The sequence below is a fragment of the Pipistrellus hanaki genome (assembly GCF_964339955.1).
Source record: "Pipistrellus hanaki genome assembly, chromosome: 3".
In the NCBI taxonomy this organism is placed as follows: domain Eukaryota; kingdom Metazoa; phylum Chordata; class Mammalia; order Chiroptera; family Vespertilionidae; genus Pipistrellus; species Pipistrellus hanaki.
In genome coordinates, this window is record NC_140505.1 from 98,565,868 (window position 1) to 98,582,186 (window position 16,319).

Sequence of the window (16,319 nt, forward strand, 5' to 3'; positions counted from 1 at the left end):
GTACCAATTAGGATTAATAGACAACCCAGACAATTGATGCTTAAATAAGACAGAGTAAGTTTATTTCTAGTCTCGGGCAATACACGTCAGGTAATACCGTGTTTCCCCGAAAATAAGACATCCTCCGAAAATAAGACCTACTTACAGGTTTCCTTCTGAGTGAAATATAAGGCATCCCCGAAAATAAGGCGCCCCCTAGGCTCTGTCTCAGAATGTTATTGCTAAACATGAGAGATATGGTCCACTGATTCTGAAAGAAATGGAGTCACAAGAAATTCACCAGGAAATTCAGGAATTGGATTGTTATGATGATGTTCCAGAAGATGATGACATGATTGTCATTGAATAAATGAGTAAATTCTTGATACTGTAGGATTCCCAGTTTGTCTGGTTTGTGTTGACAACTACCGTACTACAGTGCCGTATACAGGTAATAAATTTCCTTTATTTTCATTTAACAATAAATGTGTACCGTATTCTTCTTCATGGAAAAATAAGACATCCCCTGAAAATAAGACCTAGCGGATCTTTGGGAGCAAAAATTAATATAAGATACTGTCTTATTTTGGGGGAAACAGGGTAGGTGATATAGTGCTCCACACCCATCTGGCACCCAGGTGCTCACTATCCTTTCTGCTCTACCATACTTACCACTGGCTTCTGTCAAAGTCACCTGATGGTCACAAGAAGGCCACCATAGCTCCAGCCATCGAATTCACATAACAGGAAATGAGAAGGAGAATGAAACAATGGCAAAAATGGCCTGCATCCAGCTGGGTCAGCCACCTTTAATAAGCTTTACCAAGACACTCTCCCCTTCCACACACCTTCCCCCCCAAATCTCTATAGAGAACTCCCTGGCTACCCATATTTGCAAGGGCCACTGAGAAACCATTGGACACACTGCCACATCATCAGCATTCCTCCACCCTTCCCCTTGCCCACTGTATTCGTCTTCTAGGGCTGCCATACAGAAAACTATTGACTGGTTGGCTTAAACAACAGAAATTTATTTATTCATATTTCTGGAGGCTGCAAGTCCAAAATCAAGGTGTTAGCAGGGCTGGTTTCTACTGAGACCTCTCTCCTTGGCTTATAGATGACCATCTTCTAGTTGTGTCCGCCCATGGCCTTTCCTCTATTTGCATGCATCCCAGTATTATTTTTTTAATGATTACTAGAGAGAGGAAGGGAGAGGGATAGAGACAGAAACATCGATGAGAAGAATATCATCAATTGGTTGCCTCCTGCATGCCCCCTCCTGGGGAGTGAGACTGCAGCCTGCGTATGTGCTTTGGCGGGGCACACCAGCCAAGCAAAGTTTCAGTATTTTATGTAGTCTATGGCTCTCATTTTATAGAGCAACCACAAGAAATAACACAGTGGCTGACCTAAAAGCATGAATAAATCTCTGATTATAGAACTGAAATTGCAGTGAATTTTGTCTGTTTTAAGTGTTTAAAATAAATTTTCTATATGGATTTTTCTCTAATGAATATGCTATACCTTGTGGGGAAAATAAACTATATTCAGTCAGGCCAACCTTATAAGGAAATGTTTAGGTATTTTTAAATACTATCAGGAGTGTCCAAATGCCTCAGAACTCTGTTTCAGCTAGATTCCAAGAATCTTGATTTCAAGATTTGTAAAGTGCTCCTCAACCTGCCCTAACAGAGCTCAATAAAATGAATTCATTATTTATTTCAGCTCTCCAAGAATACAGCTTCCAGTCTGCACCAATCCATGAAAGCCAGTTCACAAAGCCAGTTCTCAGGGAACTTTTCATAGATACTATCTAATTTATTGTGCTTATCTGACAACCTCACAATGCTAATAGACATCTCTAAAAAATGTGTTGACATTTTAGTTCATTCCGAATGTCCTTTCACATAGTACCAACTTTGGACAGTGCAGATATCCCCTCAAGGGCAATAAAAATCAGTGCACACACAGCAATACAAATGTGCCTTTCAGCCCATACGTTGACTGTGTTATGAACAAACCTTATATTTCCAGGACAGCACTATAAAACACCGGGCTATAAATAGAATCTTAATTTCAGCTACCACCCGCCAGCTTTCCTTAGGTGAAGAAGTTCCAGGCAACAGGCCAACTAATGTAGCTAGCAGTCACCTCTCCCACTCCCTCCAGCCTCCCTTCCCAGGGCTGCCCCAGGAGTGCACTTCCTTCCGCTAGAGCAGATCTTTACTAAATCATGCGTGTGGGCAATTAATTACCAATTGATCCCACTCAGTTTCTCCACACACTGAGCACCTATAGAAATGCCAGAGGTGGGAAAATAAGGTCCTTATTCAGAAAGCTTAAATCCAAGCAAAGCCAGGCAGCAAAAGTTCCTGTAAGTGGGCCACCAAACAGCGACGTGCAACAAACAGCACGACATCTTTTCCTACATGGCACCCTTCTGCCAGGTCTAGAAATCCCTGCCTCTTGGGCTGGACACACAAAAGTCTGGGTGAGACGGCAATAACCTTGCGAACACTGAAGAGAGAAGCATGTTTCCACAAGCTTTCAAACTTGAACAGATCTCATCATGAAAGTTAATTACAATTATTTTAAAAGGACAACTTTTATCAACATAATTTTATGATAAAGGGGAGAACTAGCTAGCTCTTGTGAGGATGTAAAAAATAAATAAATAAATAAATAAATAAATAAATAAATAAATAATGGGAGGGGGCACTGCAGCACAGGTCTGACAGGCACTGTTTCCAGCAGCGTTCTCTGCTTTCCCCCCACAAAGACCCCGGACTGGGGGAGGGGGCTCAGGCGGGCCTCCGCGTGCCGGGCCGCCCGTGCTGAGGCCGGGCACCCGTCTTCCCAGTCAGGGAATCCGGGGTGGGAGGTGGGAGGGGCCGGTGCTAAGCTGGCATCGCAGCCTCGGGGGCCTGGGCAGTGAGCTCCGGAGGGGTGGGTGGGGCGGTGCGGCGGTGCCCGCGGGCAGGGAGCCGGTGGGGGCGCGCCCAGAGATTCCGGGGACTGAGCGGTGCGGGGAGCGCTGGGGGGCAGCGCACCGGGCGGGCGGGCGGCAGGGGGGGGCCTGAGGAGGGGGTGCGGGTGGGGGGGCGGGCCCGCGTCCCTCCTTCCAAAGTTTCTTGCCGCGGCGCAGCTACCCGCGCTTCCTGTGGGAGTGACGCTCGGCGGCGGCCAGCCCCGGGCAGAGGAGGCGGAAGACGCGGCTGACCGGCCGCGGCAGGAACCGGCAGCCGAGAGGGGCCAGGCCGGCGTGTTCCCGAGCCGCCGGGTCCACCGGGCACCGCGAGGGGGCGCTGCTGCGGGAGGGGGTGCAGACGGCCGACCCTGGGCTTCGGGGCTGATCGCCGGCGCTGCCCTGGGCGCCCTGAAGCCGCGCCCCGCCTGTGCACGCCCGGCCGCCCGCTACTTACCCAGCGAGCAGGTGAGGAGCCAGAGCCGCGCCAGGAGCGCGCAGCGGCGGGCCGGCGGCCGCATCCGGGCAGCGGGCTGCGCGCCTGCCGGGCGCGGGAACTGAGACGCGCGGGGAGCGGAGCTGCGCCGCCGCCGCCCTTGCAGCCCGGCTGACCCTTTCTCAGCGCAGCGCCCTCCGCCGGCGCCGCCCGCGCCCCCTGGCGGCCGGCAGCGGGAGTGCGGCCCGGCCCTTCCTGAGCAGAGGTGGCAGTTCCTCAGCCTCCTTCTAGGCATCTGACCTGGGCGCCCGCCTCACTCCCTCTCCCTTACCCAAGCCCCACCCTCTACCCACCCTCATTCTGTCAGCTCTTTTTCCTGGCTCTCCAGCAATACATCAGTAGTTCCCCATCTGACACCCACCCTGCAAAGTGATGGGGGGAGTCACTTTTCCTCCCTATTATTGTACCATCTGCTATTTCAAAATCAGTAATTCAACTCTTAGCTATTTTTGGCACCAGGGTTCTACTATGATGAAGGTGTTTTTAATCAGCTCAACTAATTTATTTAATATCCTTTTCTAAAAATGTATTTTTATTGATTTCAGAGAAGAAGGAAGAGGGAGAGAGAAACCTAAAAGAATCATTGATCTGCCACCTCCTGCACGCCCCCTACTGGGGATCGAGCCTGACGGGAATAGAACTGTGACCTCCTGGTTCATAGGTCCACCACTGAGTCACGCTGGCCCGACTTAATATCCATTTTTAATGATTTGGCCAGTAGCTTATGCCTGAAATTTGGCTTTTAATAGAAGTTTGTGTAAATGTTATTTCATATAAATGTAATTTTAAGCATTCACCATAATGGAGGAAGAAGGATGTTATTCAAAACATCTGATAAAAATTAATTGTGTAATGCAGAGAAGTTAGTTGACGGTGGAAACGGTGGGACTGGCCAGGGGCTCCCTCCTGCTAGAAAGAATGGCAGTCCTGGCAGCGATGGTGCCCCTTAGGTAGTGTGGTAGACTGAAGAGGACAGCAATCACAAAGGAAGGACTGCAAACCCTTCTCATGGTTCTGCTCCACTGTGCCTCCCCAAGCCTTGGCCCATTTATGTCTTAGCAAGTTGATAAGACCAAGTGCTCATTACCTACCTGAGTTTAGAACCATGAATTCCTGAAGGTCCTATCCATGTTTCCCTTCACACTTGGTTATATATTTTGGATGTCTACTATGTACCTGGGATCATGCTAAGTATTCTTCAAACACCAGTATCTTCCAGGTGGACCCAGTTGCTAAACATCAAAGGAAGACCAGTAGTAGGCCCTAGAATACATATGAGATGTGGGAAACAGGAGAAGAGGTGCTAAATAAATGTCTGTTGTCATGAACCCTATAAACTTGAATGCTGGTAGGGATATGACCTCAAGTACATTCAGACACCCTTGTCATTTGTTCCATTTGCCCATGCAACAGCTTCTGTAAGTTTTTTAAAAAGAGAAAGTCTGGAGACAATTGGTTTTCTCTTTCTGATTTATATTGACTTCTTAACACTGGGAGCTAAATGTTGTGCGTGTTATCCATTTTTTGTGAGTGCAAATAGTGCCATTTTGTTCCATTCAGCCAAGGTTTGTAGCTACACGTCAATACCATTTTTAAGGGGAGGGAAAAGAAATGTAAGAATCCTTCCTTTCATTTTCTTATTGAGTCCTTTCAAATTTATGGCTGATCCCTTTTATCCTTCTTTTAAAATTTACCTTCCTGCTTAAGAGTTCTAGAAGGTGTACAATTTCTGAAGCGGTTCAGCTTTCTTCCAAGGAAATATGTTTCACATGAGATATTAAGCATGAAAGCAAGGTGTGTCAAAATAGACACAGAAGCCTAATAATTAAATAGCTTACTTGCCAAGTATGTGTTCAAATACCAATTCCACTTTGGTAACAAGCAGCTCTGGGCTGCTTAATGTTTTCATCAAAACTTGTCATGTCAGCGTGTCGCTGTGTGTTGTGCAGGGAGGCGGGCTCTACACACAGGGAGAGCACAGTCTGTGTAAGTAATAAACTGCCTGCGTTCTTCCTTTCCACACAGACATGGATAAATGGCACATCAGAAAGCTCCATAACTCACATTTTAAAAAGGATTACCTTTCACTTTCTGCAGTCCTGTGATAAATGGACTTGCTAGGAGTTCTCTTTCCTCATTACAAGTTGAGAGTTCCCTGGAACAAAACGTGCTCATGAGGATGCTTGCAGATGCATGGAAAGGCCTTGATTGCCTTGGTGCTTCTGTTACTACTGGGAATACCAACTGTGAGGGGACAACTTCCATTAGCAAAAAAACAAAAAACAAAAACTACCTTATGTAGTCTAATGTTATGTACTCTAAGATTATGAAGAAAGAGCTGGCCATAGCTCTGTCGTCCTGGAGTTCACCCACCCCCATGCTGGCCCTGGAAAGAATGCCCTGCATAGGCATGACGCAAGGAGTCACTATTGCAACATGATTAAGACACTGGTCATTTTCAAAAGAATTTTCTAAATACTAGAGAACATGAATACATATGCATAAAACCATAGATAGCTAAATAATCCAATAAACAAGTTCTAAACAGATGATTGTGATCTTGTAGTAACTACTAAAGGCCCAGTGCACAAAATTCATGCATGAGGGGATGTCCCCTAAGCCTAGCCTGCACCCTCTCCAATCCGGGACCCCTCAAGGGATGTCCGACTGCCAGTACGTCAGACTGCTGGTGTAGGCCCGATCCCAAAGTGGCAGTTGGACATCCCTCTCACAAACCAGGACCACTGGCTCCTAACTGTTTACCTTCCTATCTGCCTGATCACCCCTAACTTTGCCCCCTGCCAGCCTGATCACTCCTAACTGCCTCTGCCTGCCAGCCTGATTGCCCCTAACTGCCCCCCTGTTGGCCTGGTCATCCCAACTACCCCCTGCTGGCTTGGTCGTCCCTAACTGCCCCCCCCCCCCCGCGCCTGGTCACCCCTAATGGGCCCCCTGCTGGCCTGATCACCCCTCACTGCTTCCTCTACTGGCCTGGTCACCCCCAACTGCCCACCCTGCCAGCCTGGTAGCCTCTCACTGCCCCCCCTCTGCCAGCCTGGTTGCCCCCAACTGCCCCCCTGCCAGCCTGGTCACCCCACACAGCCTGCTGTTCAGTCGTTTGGTTGTCCTCACTAAGTCCCCCTGCCAGCCTGGTTGCCTCATGCAACCTTCTGTTTGGTGGTCAGTCTGGTTGTTTCGGTCGTGACAGCCCCTGGCTTTTTATATATGAGGATACTTGAGGCCCAAAAGTCTGGACTCCATTCACTCATTCAACCCATATTGAGCACCCTCTTGCTAGCATGCTCATTGCCAGGCTCTCGGGAAGATACTAAGAAGCATGAAACGTGCAGTCTCCTTAGGGTGGTAAAGTATAAGTAATTTTACTGCCAAGCGATAAAGGCTACAGCACATGTAGATGGAAACTAAAGAGGGAAGCACAGAGTCTGTCAGGGCCCTGGAAACCGGTCAGAAAGGGGAAGTAACTATTACATGGTCTTACTTAAAGGAGAAATAGGAGGGCCCTGGGTTCAGAAAGAAAGGAAAGACATCGCAGGCAGAGGCACTGCATGCAAGAAGAAAGTCAGCCCAAAGGAGTGGGGGAAGGAAGGGAGTGGGATAAGGTGGCACAGGTGGCCCTTTCTAGCCTGCTGCCTCTCCCAGCGACTTGGAAGAGGCCTCCTGGGCACCCTCAGTGGCCCTCGCATGGCTTCTGGGGGCCCTTCTATCTCTCTCTCTCTCTCTCTCTCTCTCTCTCTCTCTCTCTCTCTCTCTCTCACACACACACACACACACACACACACACACACACACAGGAGTGGCCTCATGAATTATTAGTGGCCTTAGGGATTATTTTCCAAACTTAAAATCAGGCCAATGGTCTGACAAGGGATTCTAATGTCTGAAATAGGGTCTCAAAGGCAAAAAGTCACTTTGATCATCAGATCCATTTAACCAGCTGCTAACCATGTCCCACACTCCCAGAATTAGTGCACACCTGGTATTAGGAGAGCAACTATCACTGTCCCTGATGCTATAACCTTTAGGGAAGCAAGAGAACCTTTGACCCCTATGGTAGAAGAGCGAGAGGAAGAAAGACCAGCAAAAACCTTCATCAGAGTAGATCCAGCAGCGCAGCCTCCCTGGAGCAGGAGCTTAGGAAGAAGGCTCTGATGCATAAAAAAGAGGTCCATCCACTGCCCTATGGGGCGTTAGTCACTGTGTTCCCAACCCACTCACAAAGTATAGGCAAAACCCATTCTGTCAAGTTATACTTACAACCAAGATTTTGCCAGAAGAGGCTTAACAACAGGATTCTTACCAAGATCCAGGAAATAAATACAACAGAGGTTGCCATCTCAACAGGCCCCCAGGATAAGCCCAAAATGCAAAGCTATTGCAATTTTCTGTTCTTTGCAAGACACAGAGTGGTATAAAGGCTTCTGTACAAAAATAAACAAATAAATAAATAAGCTATCTCCTAGAAACTTCTGACCAGAAATAGAGTATCCCTTTGGCTATTTTATTCTCCTTTCTAGAATCACATGCCCGCCTGTTCTCAGTAAAGATTCCTGTGGAATCCCTCCTAAGCGGCATACTCACAGGAGCATTGGATTTTTATTAAGAACATATGGCATGCGGCATGCGGAATGCGGAACATTCACAGCCCACACGAAATGTGTTGGTGTTCCTGGTGTTGTTGCTGATAGGTAGTTGTTCATTTTACAACAGCTGCTTTCATATGTAGGATTCTGGTTCACAAGCTCAACAAAATGAGTCAACCTTTTTCATTTGTCCATCAAGAAACAAGTTAGAATCTGAAAAGGGATTTACTATCGGGGAAAGGGAGGGAGGAAGAGACTGAACATAAACTGTGCACCTATGGATGAGGACAATGGGGGAGGGGAAGGGGGCGGAGGGTGGGGTGGGAACCTGGTAGAAGGGGGAAGAAATGAGGAACCTATGTAATAATATGAACAATAAAGATTGATTTAAAAAAAAAAAAAACAAGTTAGAGTTACTGCAGGAGTGAGGCCCTCCTCTGAGGTTGGGAAGAGAAATGTGGTTCCTGGATTGACCAGACTCTAGTAGATGTACCTAAAGAGCCATGAGTGCATGTAGAGCACGGCAAGTGCCCTGAGAAGCACCTGAGGAAACCGGGCAAGCGCAGCACACCTTCTTGGGGACAGGAGAAGGGCTCACACACATGCAGCAGTTGAACTGAGGTTAAAGAACAGATTGGCAGTCATCAGTTGGAGAAGGGCATCCAGCAGAGGGGTCAGGGCAGGCAGGGACATGGAAGTCAGGGGAGCTGTGAGTTTAGAGGCTGATGAGCTCATTTTGGCAGGGAGAACTTTGAATGCCATGCTAAGAAGATTGACCTTACCCTAACCACTTTGCCTCAGTGGACAGAGCATCGGCCTGCAGACTGAAGGGTCCCTGGTTCGATTCCGGTCAAGGCCATGTACCTTGGTTGCAGGCACATCCCCAGTAGGGGGTGTGCAGGAGGCAGTTGATCGATGTTTCTCTCTCACTGATGTTTTTAACTATCTATCCCTCTCCCTTCCTCTCTGTAAAAAATCAATAATATATATATATATATATATATATATATATATATATATATATATATATATATATATATTTTTTTTTTTTTTTTTTTTTTTTTTTTTAAGAAAAAGAAGATTGACCTTCTGCTGAGTGCAGCAATGGAGAGATGGGAAATATGTGTTAGCTGGTGAAGACAACATTCTCCACTGCCAGACTGAGTCTGCAACCTTATCAGAGAGCCAGTGAGAATGAATACGCCATTCATGGGTGCTGGTATTGATTAAATGAAAAAGTTATGCTGTGAGAAAATTAATTCACTGGTAATTTTCTGGATATATTGGAGAGGGGAAGGAAAAGAAGGACTTTTCAAAACAAAACCATGAGAAAAGAAGAAAGGGAAACTTGCTGAACACATGCGATAGCTGGGTACTCTGCCTGTTACTATCAAATATACCATTTCATTTAACCCTCACAGAGAGAGAGAGACAGAGACAGAGAGAGACTGTTCTGGTTCCCACTGAGTAAACTGAGTAAACAGTTGAGTAAACTGAGTCTCAGGTAAATCAAATACCAATAGCCAGAGCTGCCATTAACAGCAGTTCTTCCACAAAATCAGGCTCTTTAAGGTGATAGTAGCAACAGGAGTGCAGGGAAGGAATGTCTCTGAAGGCTCCACAGAGACCAGATCAATAGTGCTTGTGAGGGAGCCAGCATGTAGACCGCAGCGCAGAGAGCCAGATGGAGCGGTTAACTGGAATGGAGATCTGCCAGCGGAAGGAGTTGGTGGAGAAAAATGGAATATTATTATCATTACTACTGTTACAAATGATGTACCCTCACAATATCAGCAGTTGAAAAGCAACAGCTAAATTTAATAAGCACTTGTTATGCACCAGGCACGCTACTACATGCTGTGCGTGCATTATTTCTCATCAGATAATCCTTTGTTTAATTTTCAAAACTGCTTTACTCTTACTTTAGAGAGATTAGGGAACATGCTTGAGGACAGCACTTCTCACTGTGGGATCCACTATCGTCTTACAGGTCCCCAAGACTCTTTTGGGTGTGCAGGTCGGCAAGGTCAAACCTTTTATGACAATACGGAAGCACTTGAATTTTTTTTTTTTTCTGTGTTGGTGCAAGGACAGCAGTGGGTGAGAGTGCCTACTGTCTTAGCACTAATCAAGGTGGTGGCAGCAAAAAAGGCCAAGTAGCAAAAAAGGCAAGTCCACTTAGGAAGATCCTTGATGAAGCATGCAAATAATTAAATGTACTAGGGGCCCGGTGCATGGAATTCGTGCACTGGGGGTGGGGGATCCCTCAGCCCAACCTGCCCCCTCTCACATACTGGGAGCCCTCAGGGGATGTCCACGGGGAGTAGGCCTAAGCCACAGTCTGGCCTCCCTTTTTGGGAGGCCACTGGGCTGATCAGGGGAAGACACCAGCCCCATCACTCCACTGCTGCAGCCACTGCCAGCCACCACAGCTACCAAGGTGTTTTCATCAACACGGAGTTCAGTCCCTTCACCATGAAAAAATGAAAACTTTCTTTAGGCATTTTCAAGATGTGTCTTACATAGGATATGCATTTCTTTCTTTCTTTCTTCTTCTTCTTTTTTTAATCCTCACTTGAGGATATGTTTCCATTGACTTTTAGAGAATGTGGAAGAGAAAGTGAAAGCCAGAGAGAGACATCAATGTGAGAGGAACACTTTGATTGGCTGCCTCCTGCTTGAGCCCTGATCTGTGCCCCAGCCAGGGAGGAGCCTGCAACCTAGGTACATGCCCTTGATCAGAATTGAACCCAGACCCTGCTGTCGGCAGGCCGAGGCATTATCCATTGAGTCAAACGAGCTAGGACAGGATATGACATTTCTTAGCCCTCCAGCAGCAGACCTTCGTTTTTTCCTCCAGGAGTGTGGTGGGAAAACTCTAGATCACCTTTTTGGATTCTTATTACCCAAGTTACTAAGAATATTACCAGTGGCGTACAGGGAGCTTATCCAATGAGCAGTCAAAAAAGGTGTTTCCTCTACAGTTCACACCAATCACGGACTGGGCCCTGCCCAGGCCTAAAGCCTCTAGCGGAAGCTTTAGGCCTGGGCAGGGGCCCTCCAACTCCCTCTGATCGCCGGCTCTGCTCCTGCCCAGGCCAAAATCCTCTGGCTGAGGCTTTCGGCCTTGGGCAGGGCACCCCCAGCTCCCTGCAATCGCAGGCTCTGCCCCTGCCCCCTCGTTCTGATTGCAGGCTTGGCCCTGCACAGGAGCCCCTTTGGCTCAGGCCCTTCCCAGAATGCTCTGGGCCCTGAGCGCCTATGTATGCAAATTAACCACCATCTTTTTTTGGTTAATTTGCTTACTCACTCTAATTGGCTATCAGCATAGCGAAGGTAAGGTCAATTTACATGTTTGTCTATTATTAGGTAAGATTAAATTGCACAATTGAGCACACATCTTTTTTAAATTGTGTGAGGCAAAATGAGGTGTAGCATAAAAGTCCTTACACTGTCTACCAAACTATGCATATCAAGAAAAAGCCCATGTGTGAGTGCTTGAGTTGCAGCCTGAACTAGCTGAGTCATTTGTGTATTCTTTTTTCCCACAGTTGATAGAAAAACTGGCAGACAAACTATGGTTATTCAGCATTAAGAATTTGGCTAATATGTTCTCAAAAATAACAAAACAAATGTATCATCTCAAAGATATTATGTGTTGCTAACAATAGCTTTTTAATCCTTAAAGACTTTTCAATTAAGTCAATGGGTGGTGTTTACAAATGTGACTTTTAAAATCTTGTATAACAAAATGAGCCCACATTTGGAAGACCTCTGTGTGAAGTTACAAAAAAGTTCCATTCAAAGTAAAAAGTAAGAGTAAAAGTAAGACCAGTGGATTTTAAGGTAACATGGTACAAAAGTTCACTGTGTGACTTCAGATTCTACATTACAACTAAGAAACTCCCAATTGGTTCTCTCTCTTCGAGAAGGTAGCCAGGAAACCTCCCCAGCAGACACAGAGATGCAGATCTTTCTGAAGATCCTGACTGGTAAGACCATCACCCTCAAGGTCGAGCTCAGTGACACCACTGAGAATGTCAAAGCTAAAGTCCAAGTCAGGGATTCTGTGGACAAAGCGCAGGAGGATGGCTGCACTCTCTCAGACTACAATAATCAGAAAGAGTCCACCGTTCACTTGCTTCCTCTGCCAGGTGGCATCATTGACGTCTCCCTCTGCGAACTCGCCCAGAAGTATAACTGCAACAAAGTGATCTGCCTCAAGTGTTGGGGCCATCTGCACCCTCCTCACTATCCATTGCCACAAGAAGTGTGGACACACCAACAACTTCAGGAAAAGGGTAAATAAGGCCAATCTACCACCTCCTCAAGCCTTCTTCCTGAATCCCATGGCCCTGGGCCTTGATAAAGTTTCCTTTTCCTTGATTGGAGCAGTAAAAACAATAAAATAAAACCTCCCAGAGAGGATCCAAGATGGCTGCTCGGGTATACACCTAGCCGCAGCAGCTCACAACAATTTCAAGGGAATACAACTAAAATGTAGAGTGGACATTGCCCAGAGCTACAGGTAGTCGACTGACTGAAAACTCTACAATAGGAAGGAGGGAGAAAACCAGAAGGAAAATCAGAGGAGCTGAAAAAAAGCCTAAGGTACGGAGACATGCTGCGCGCTCGCACGCACGCGCACGCGGAGAGGTCGCAGCCGGAGAGGAGGAGAGGGCTGGGTGCTGCCTGGCGTTCCCTAGCAGGAAGGAAATAGAACCCCCAGCCTGGGCTGAACCCCCGAACCGGCAGCGCTGAGCCCCAAGTTATGTGCCAGACCCTGGGGACCCAGGCTCCGGCAGGGGGAGACAATCCCGGGGGACGGCGAAATGCGGGGCCCCCGGAGTCGCGCGCACATGGCGCGCAGAGGACTGAATGTTGACTCTGATGCTGGATTACCCTAGCCGGAAGAAACAAAGCCTCCGGCGGCAGCTCTGAGCCTCAGTCCAGACCGCCACGAACTCCAGGTCTGGGCCAGTCCCTGGGGACCCAGGCTCCGGCAGGGGGAGACGGAGCTGTGAGGTGGAGTCCTGGGAGCGCGGCGAAAGGCCGAGCCCCCGGAGTCGCGCACACTGTGCGCAGAGGACAGTCTGTTGACTCTGATCCTGGACTCCCCTAGTGGGAGGAAGAAAGAAAGCTCCAGACTGGAGGAACGCCACGAGGAGCAGGAGCCCCTGCCGGACACCGGCCAGCCGGGCGCCAGCAAGGAGCCGGGCGACGGGGCCCCCAGTGGGGGGGGTGCCCCTGAGCCTTCGACTGCTGAGCGCTGGCAACGGAGCCAAGGACGGGGGCTACTTCCTGGGCGGCGCCGACCCCGGCAACAGACTGGAGCAGCGCGGGAGCCCGCGGAGAACAAAGGGGTGCCACAGGCCAACCTGCTGAGCTCCCAGGACAAGGAGGAAGAAACCAAAGAAGTTCTCAATGTGAAGAAATCAAGTGAGAGCAAATGATAGTAAAATTACTTAAGAAAGAATACAAAGAAGATCTTGAAAAATCAAAGACTACGTCAGAACTCAACGCACCAGCCAACATTGCAACATAAATGCGTTTTGTTTTTTTTTTAAAAAAAGAAAAAAAAAAAGAGAAAAAAGGGACAGAATGTTGGAACAGCGGCGACCAGGCCTAGAGTGGCCAGGCACAAGGCAGTGGCAGCTGGGCCTGGAGCAGCAGTGGCCAGGCCCCAGAGCAGCAGCAGCCAGAACAAGAGCATCAACGGCCAGCACTGGAGCAGCCAGACCTGGGGCAGTGGCAGCCAGGCCTGAGGCAGAGGCGGCCAAGCCCAGGGTGGCCATTCCAGGAACACCCAGACACGGAGTGGCTGGGCCCGGAGAAGCCCGGCCCAGAGCAGCCGGGTTGGGAGCAGCTAGGCCCAGAACAGCAGTAGCCAAGCACGGAGCATCCAGGCTGGGAGCGGCCAGGCTCGGAGCAGCCGGGTCGGGTGCGGCCAGGCCCGGAGCAGCGGCGGCCAGGCTGGGAGCGGCCAGGCCCGGAGCAGCTGGGTCTGGTGTGGCCAGGCCTGGAGCAGCGGCTGCCAGGCTGGGAGCGGCCAGGCCCGGAGCAGCAGCTGCCAGGCTGGGAGCAGCCAGGTCCGGAGCAGCTGGGTCTGGTGTGGCCAGGCCCGGAGCAGCGGCTGCCAGGCTGGGAGCGGCCAGGCCCAGAGCAACAGCTGCCAGGCTGGGAGCGGCCAGGCCCGGAACAGCCGGGTCTGGTGCGGCCAGGCCCGGAGCAGCGACTGCCAGGCTGGGAGCGGCCAGGCCCGGAGCAGCCGGGTCTGGTGCGGCCAGGCCAGGAGCAGCGGCTGCCAGGCTGGGAGCGGCCAGGCCCGGAGCAGCAGCTGCCAGGCTGGGAGCGGCCAGGCCCGGAGCAGCCGAGTCTGGTGCGGCCAGGCCCGGAGCAGCGGCTGCCAGGCTGGGAGCGGCCAGGCCCGGAGCAGCCGGGTCTGGTGCGGCCAGGCCCGGAGCAGCGGCTGCCAGGCTGGGAGCGGCCAGGCCCGGAGCAGCCGGGTCTGGTGCGGCCAGGCCAGGAGCAGCGGCTGCCAGGCTGGGAGCGGCCAGATCCGGAGCAGCAGCTGCCAGGCTGGGAGCGGCCAGGCCCGGAGCAGCCGGGTCTGGTGCGGCCAGGCCCGGAGCAGCGACTGCCAGGCTGGGAGCGGCCAGGCCCGGAGCAGCCAGGTCTTGTGCGGCCAGGCCAGGAGCAGCGGCTGCCAGGCTGGGAGCGGTCAGGCCCGGAGCAGCCAGGTCTGGTGCGGCCAGGCCCGGAGCAGCGGCTGCCAGGCTGGGAGCGGCCAGATCCGGAGCAGCAGCTGCCAGGCTGGGAGCGGCCAGGCCCGGAGCAGCCGGGTCTGGTGCGGCCAGGCCAGGAGCAATGGCTGCCAGGCTGGGAGCAGCCAGGCCCGGAGCAGCGGCTGTCAGGCTGGGAGCGGCCAGGCCCGGAGCGGCCGGGACCGGAGCAACCGGTCCCAGAGCAGCCGGGTCGGGTGCGGCCAGGCCTGTAGCAGCAACAGCCAAGTCCAGAGCAACTAGGTCGGGAGCGGCAGTGACCAGACCCGGAGCAGCTGGTTGTGGAACGAACCAGAGCAACAGAGGCCAGGCCCGGAGCAGCCAGGCCCGAAACAGCTCGCTCCTCGCCTGTACCTGCCCACAGCTGCCTCTCAGACATGGCTGGAAACTTTTGCGGGAACTTGAGGGTCTGCTGAATCAAGTGATGAAGGCTTAGATCTGGATGTGTTGAGTTAGTATAGCGCTGGGGTGCTGATCTGTGAGTGCCTTGGGTGGGGCCTGGATGAGGCTGGTTGACCTATTTGGAAATGTCTTTTGTGTGAAGTGTATCATTGGGCATGTGGAGGTATTATTGATATGAGAAAATGCTAAGTAACAGATTTACTATCTGAAAAGGGATTTACTATCGGGGAAAGGGAGGGAGGAAGAGACTGAACATAAACTGTGCACCTATGGATGAGGACAATGGGGGATGGGGAGGGGGCAGAGGGTGGGGTGGGAACCTGGTGGAGGGGGGAAGAAAAGAGGAACCTTTGTAATAATATGAACAATAAAGATTGATTTAATAAAAAAATAAATAAATAAATAAATAAAAAAAAAATAAATAAATAAATAAAAAAATAAAACCTCCCAATTGTCTCGAGTTTCGATGGGTTGTCAATAAATGACCACAATTATATGAAAATACTGGAGGCCCAGTGCACAAAATTCAGCACAGGGTGGGGGGCAGGTCCCTCAGCCCACCTGCACCCTCTCCAACCAACCCCTTGAGGAATATCTGACTGCCAGTTTTCTGGCAAGCTGACATCCCTCTCACAATCCATGACTGCTGGCTCCCAACCATTGGTCTGCCTGCCAGCCTGATCACGCCCTAACTGCTCCCCTGCCACTCTGGTTGCCCCAAACTGCCCTCCCTGCAGGCCTGGTTCCTCATAACTGCCCTCCCCTGCCAGCCTGGTCTCCCCCAACTGCCGTCCCCTGCTGGCCTGGTCGCCCTTAATTGCCCTCCCCTGCCAGCTTGGTTCTTCCCAACTGCCCTCCCCTGCTGGTCTGGTCACCTCTAACTACCCTCCCCTGCAGGCCCAGTCACCCCCAACTGGCATGGAAGGGCAGTTGGGGGTACCAGATCATCAGGGGAGGGAAGTTGGGGGGACCAGGATGGCAGGGGAGGGCAGTTGGGGGCGAGATCAGGCCAGTAGGGGAGGCCAGTTGGAGGCGAGATCAGGCTGGCAGGGGAGGGCAGTTAGAGGTGAGGTCAGGCTGACAAGGGAGGG

The 16,319-nt window shown here is 50.5% G+C and overlaps 1 protein-coding gene and 1 long non-coding RNA gene across 4 annotated transcripts in view; both read right to left on the reverse strand.

Annotated features, from left to right (window-relative positions):
* Positions 1-3,693, reverse strand: part of B3GLCT (beta 3-glucosyltransferase) — a 142,292-nt gene extending 138,599 nt beyond the window's left edge. For all 3 annotated transcript variants that reach the window (XM_084878581.1, XM_084878582.1, XM_084878580.1), the window contains exon 1: positions 3,405-3,693. In XM_084878581.1, coding sequence (XP_084734707.1) covers positions 3,405-3,678 — 274 coding nt within the window. In that variant the 5' untranslated portion in view covers positions 3,679-3,693. The remainder of the gene's footprint in view (positions 1-3,404) is intronic.
* Positions 1-16,319, reverse strand: part of LOC311619937 — a 342,372-nt gene that overhangs the window by 138,599 nt on the left and 187,454 nt on the right. The gene's annotated exons all lie outside the window — the stretch shown is intronic.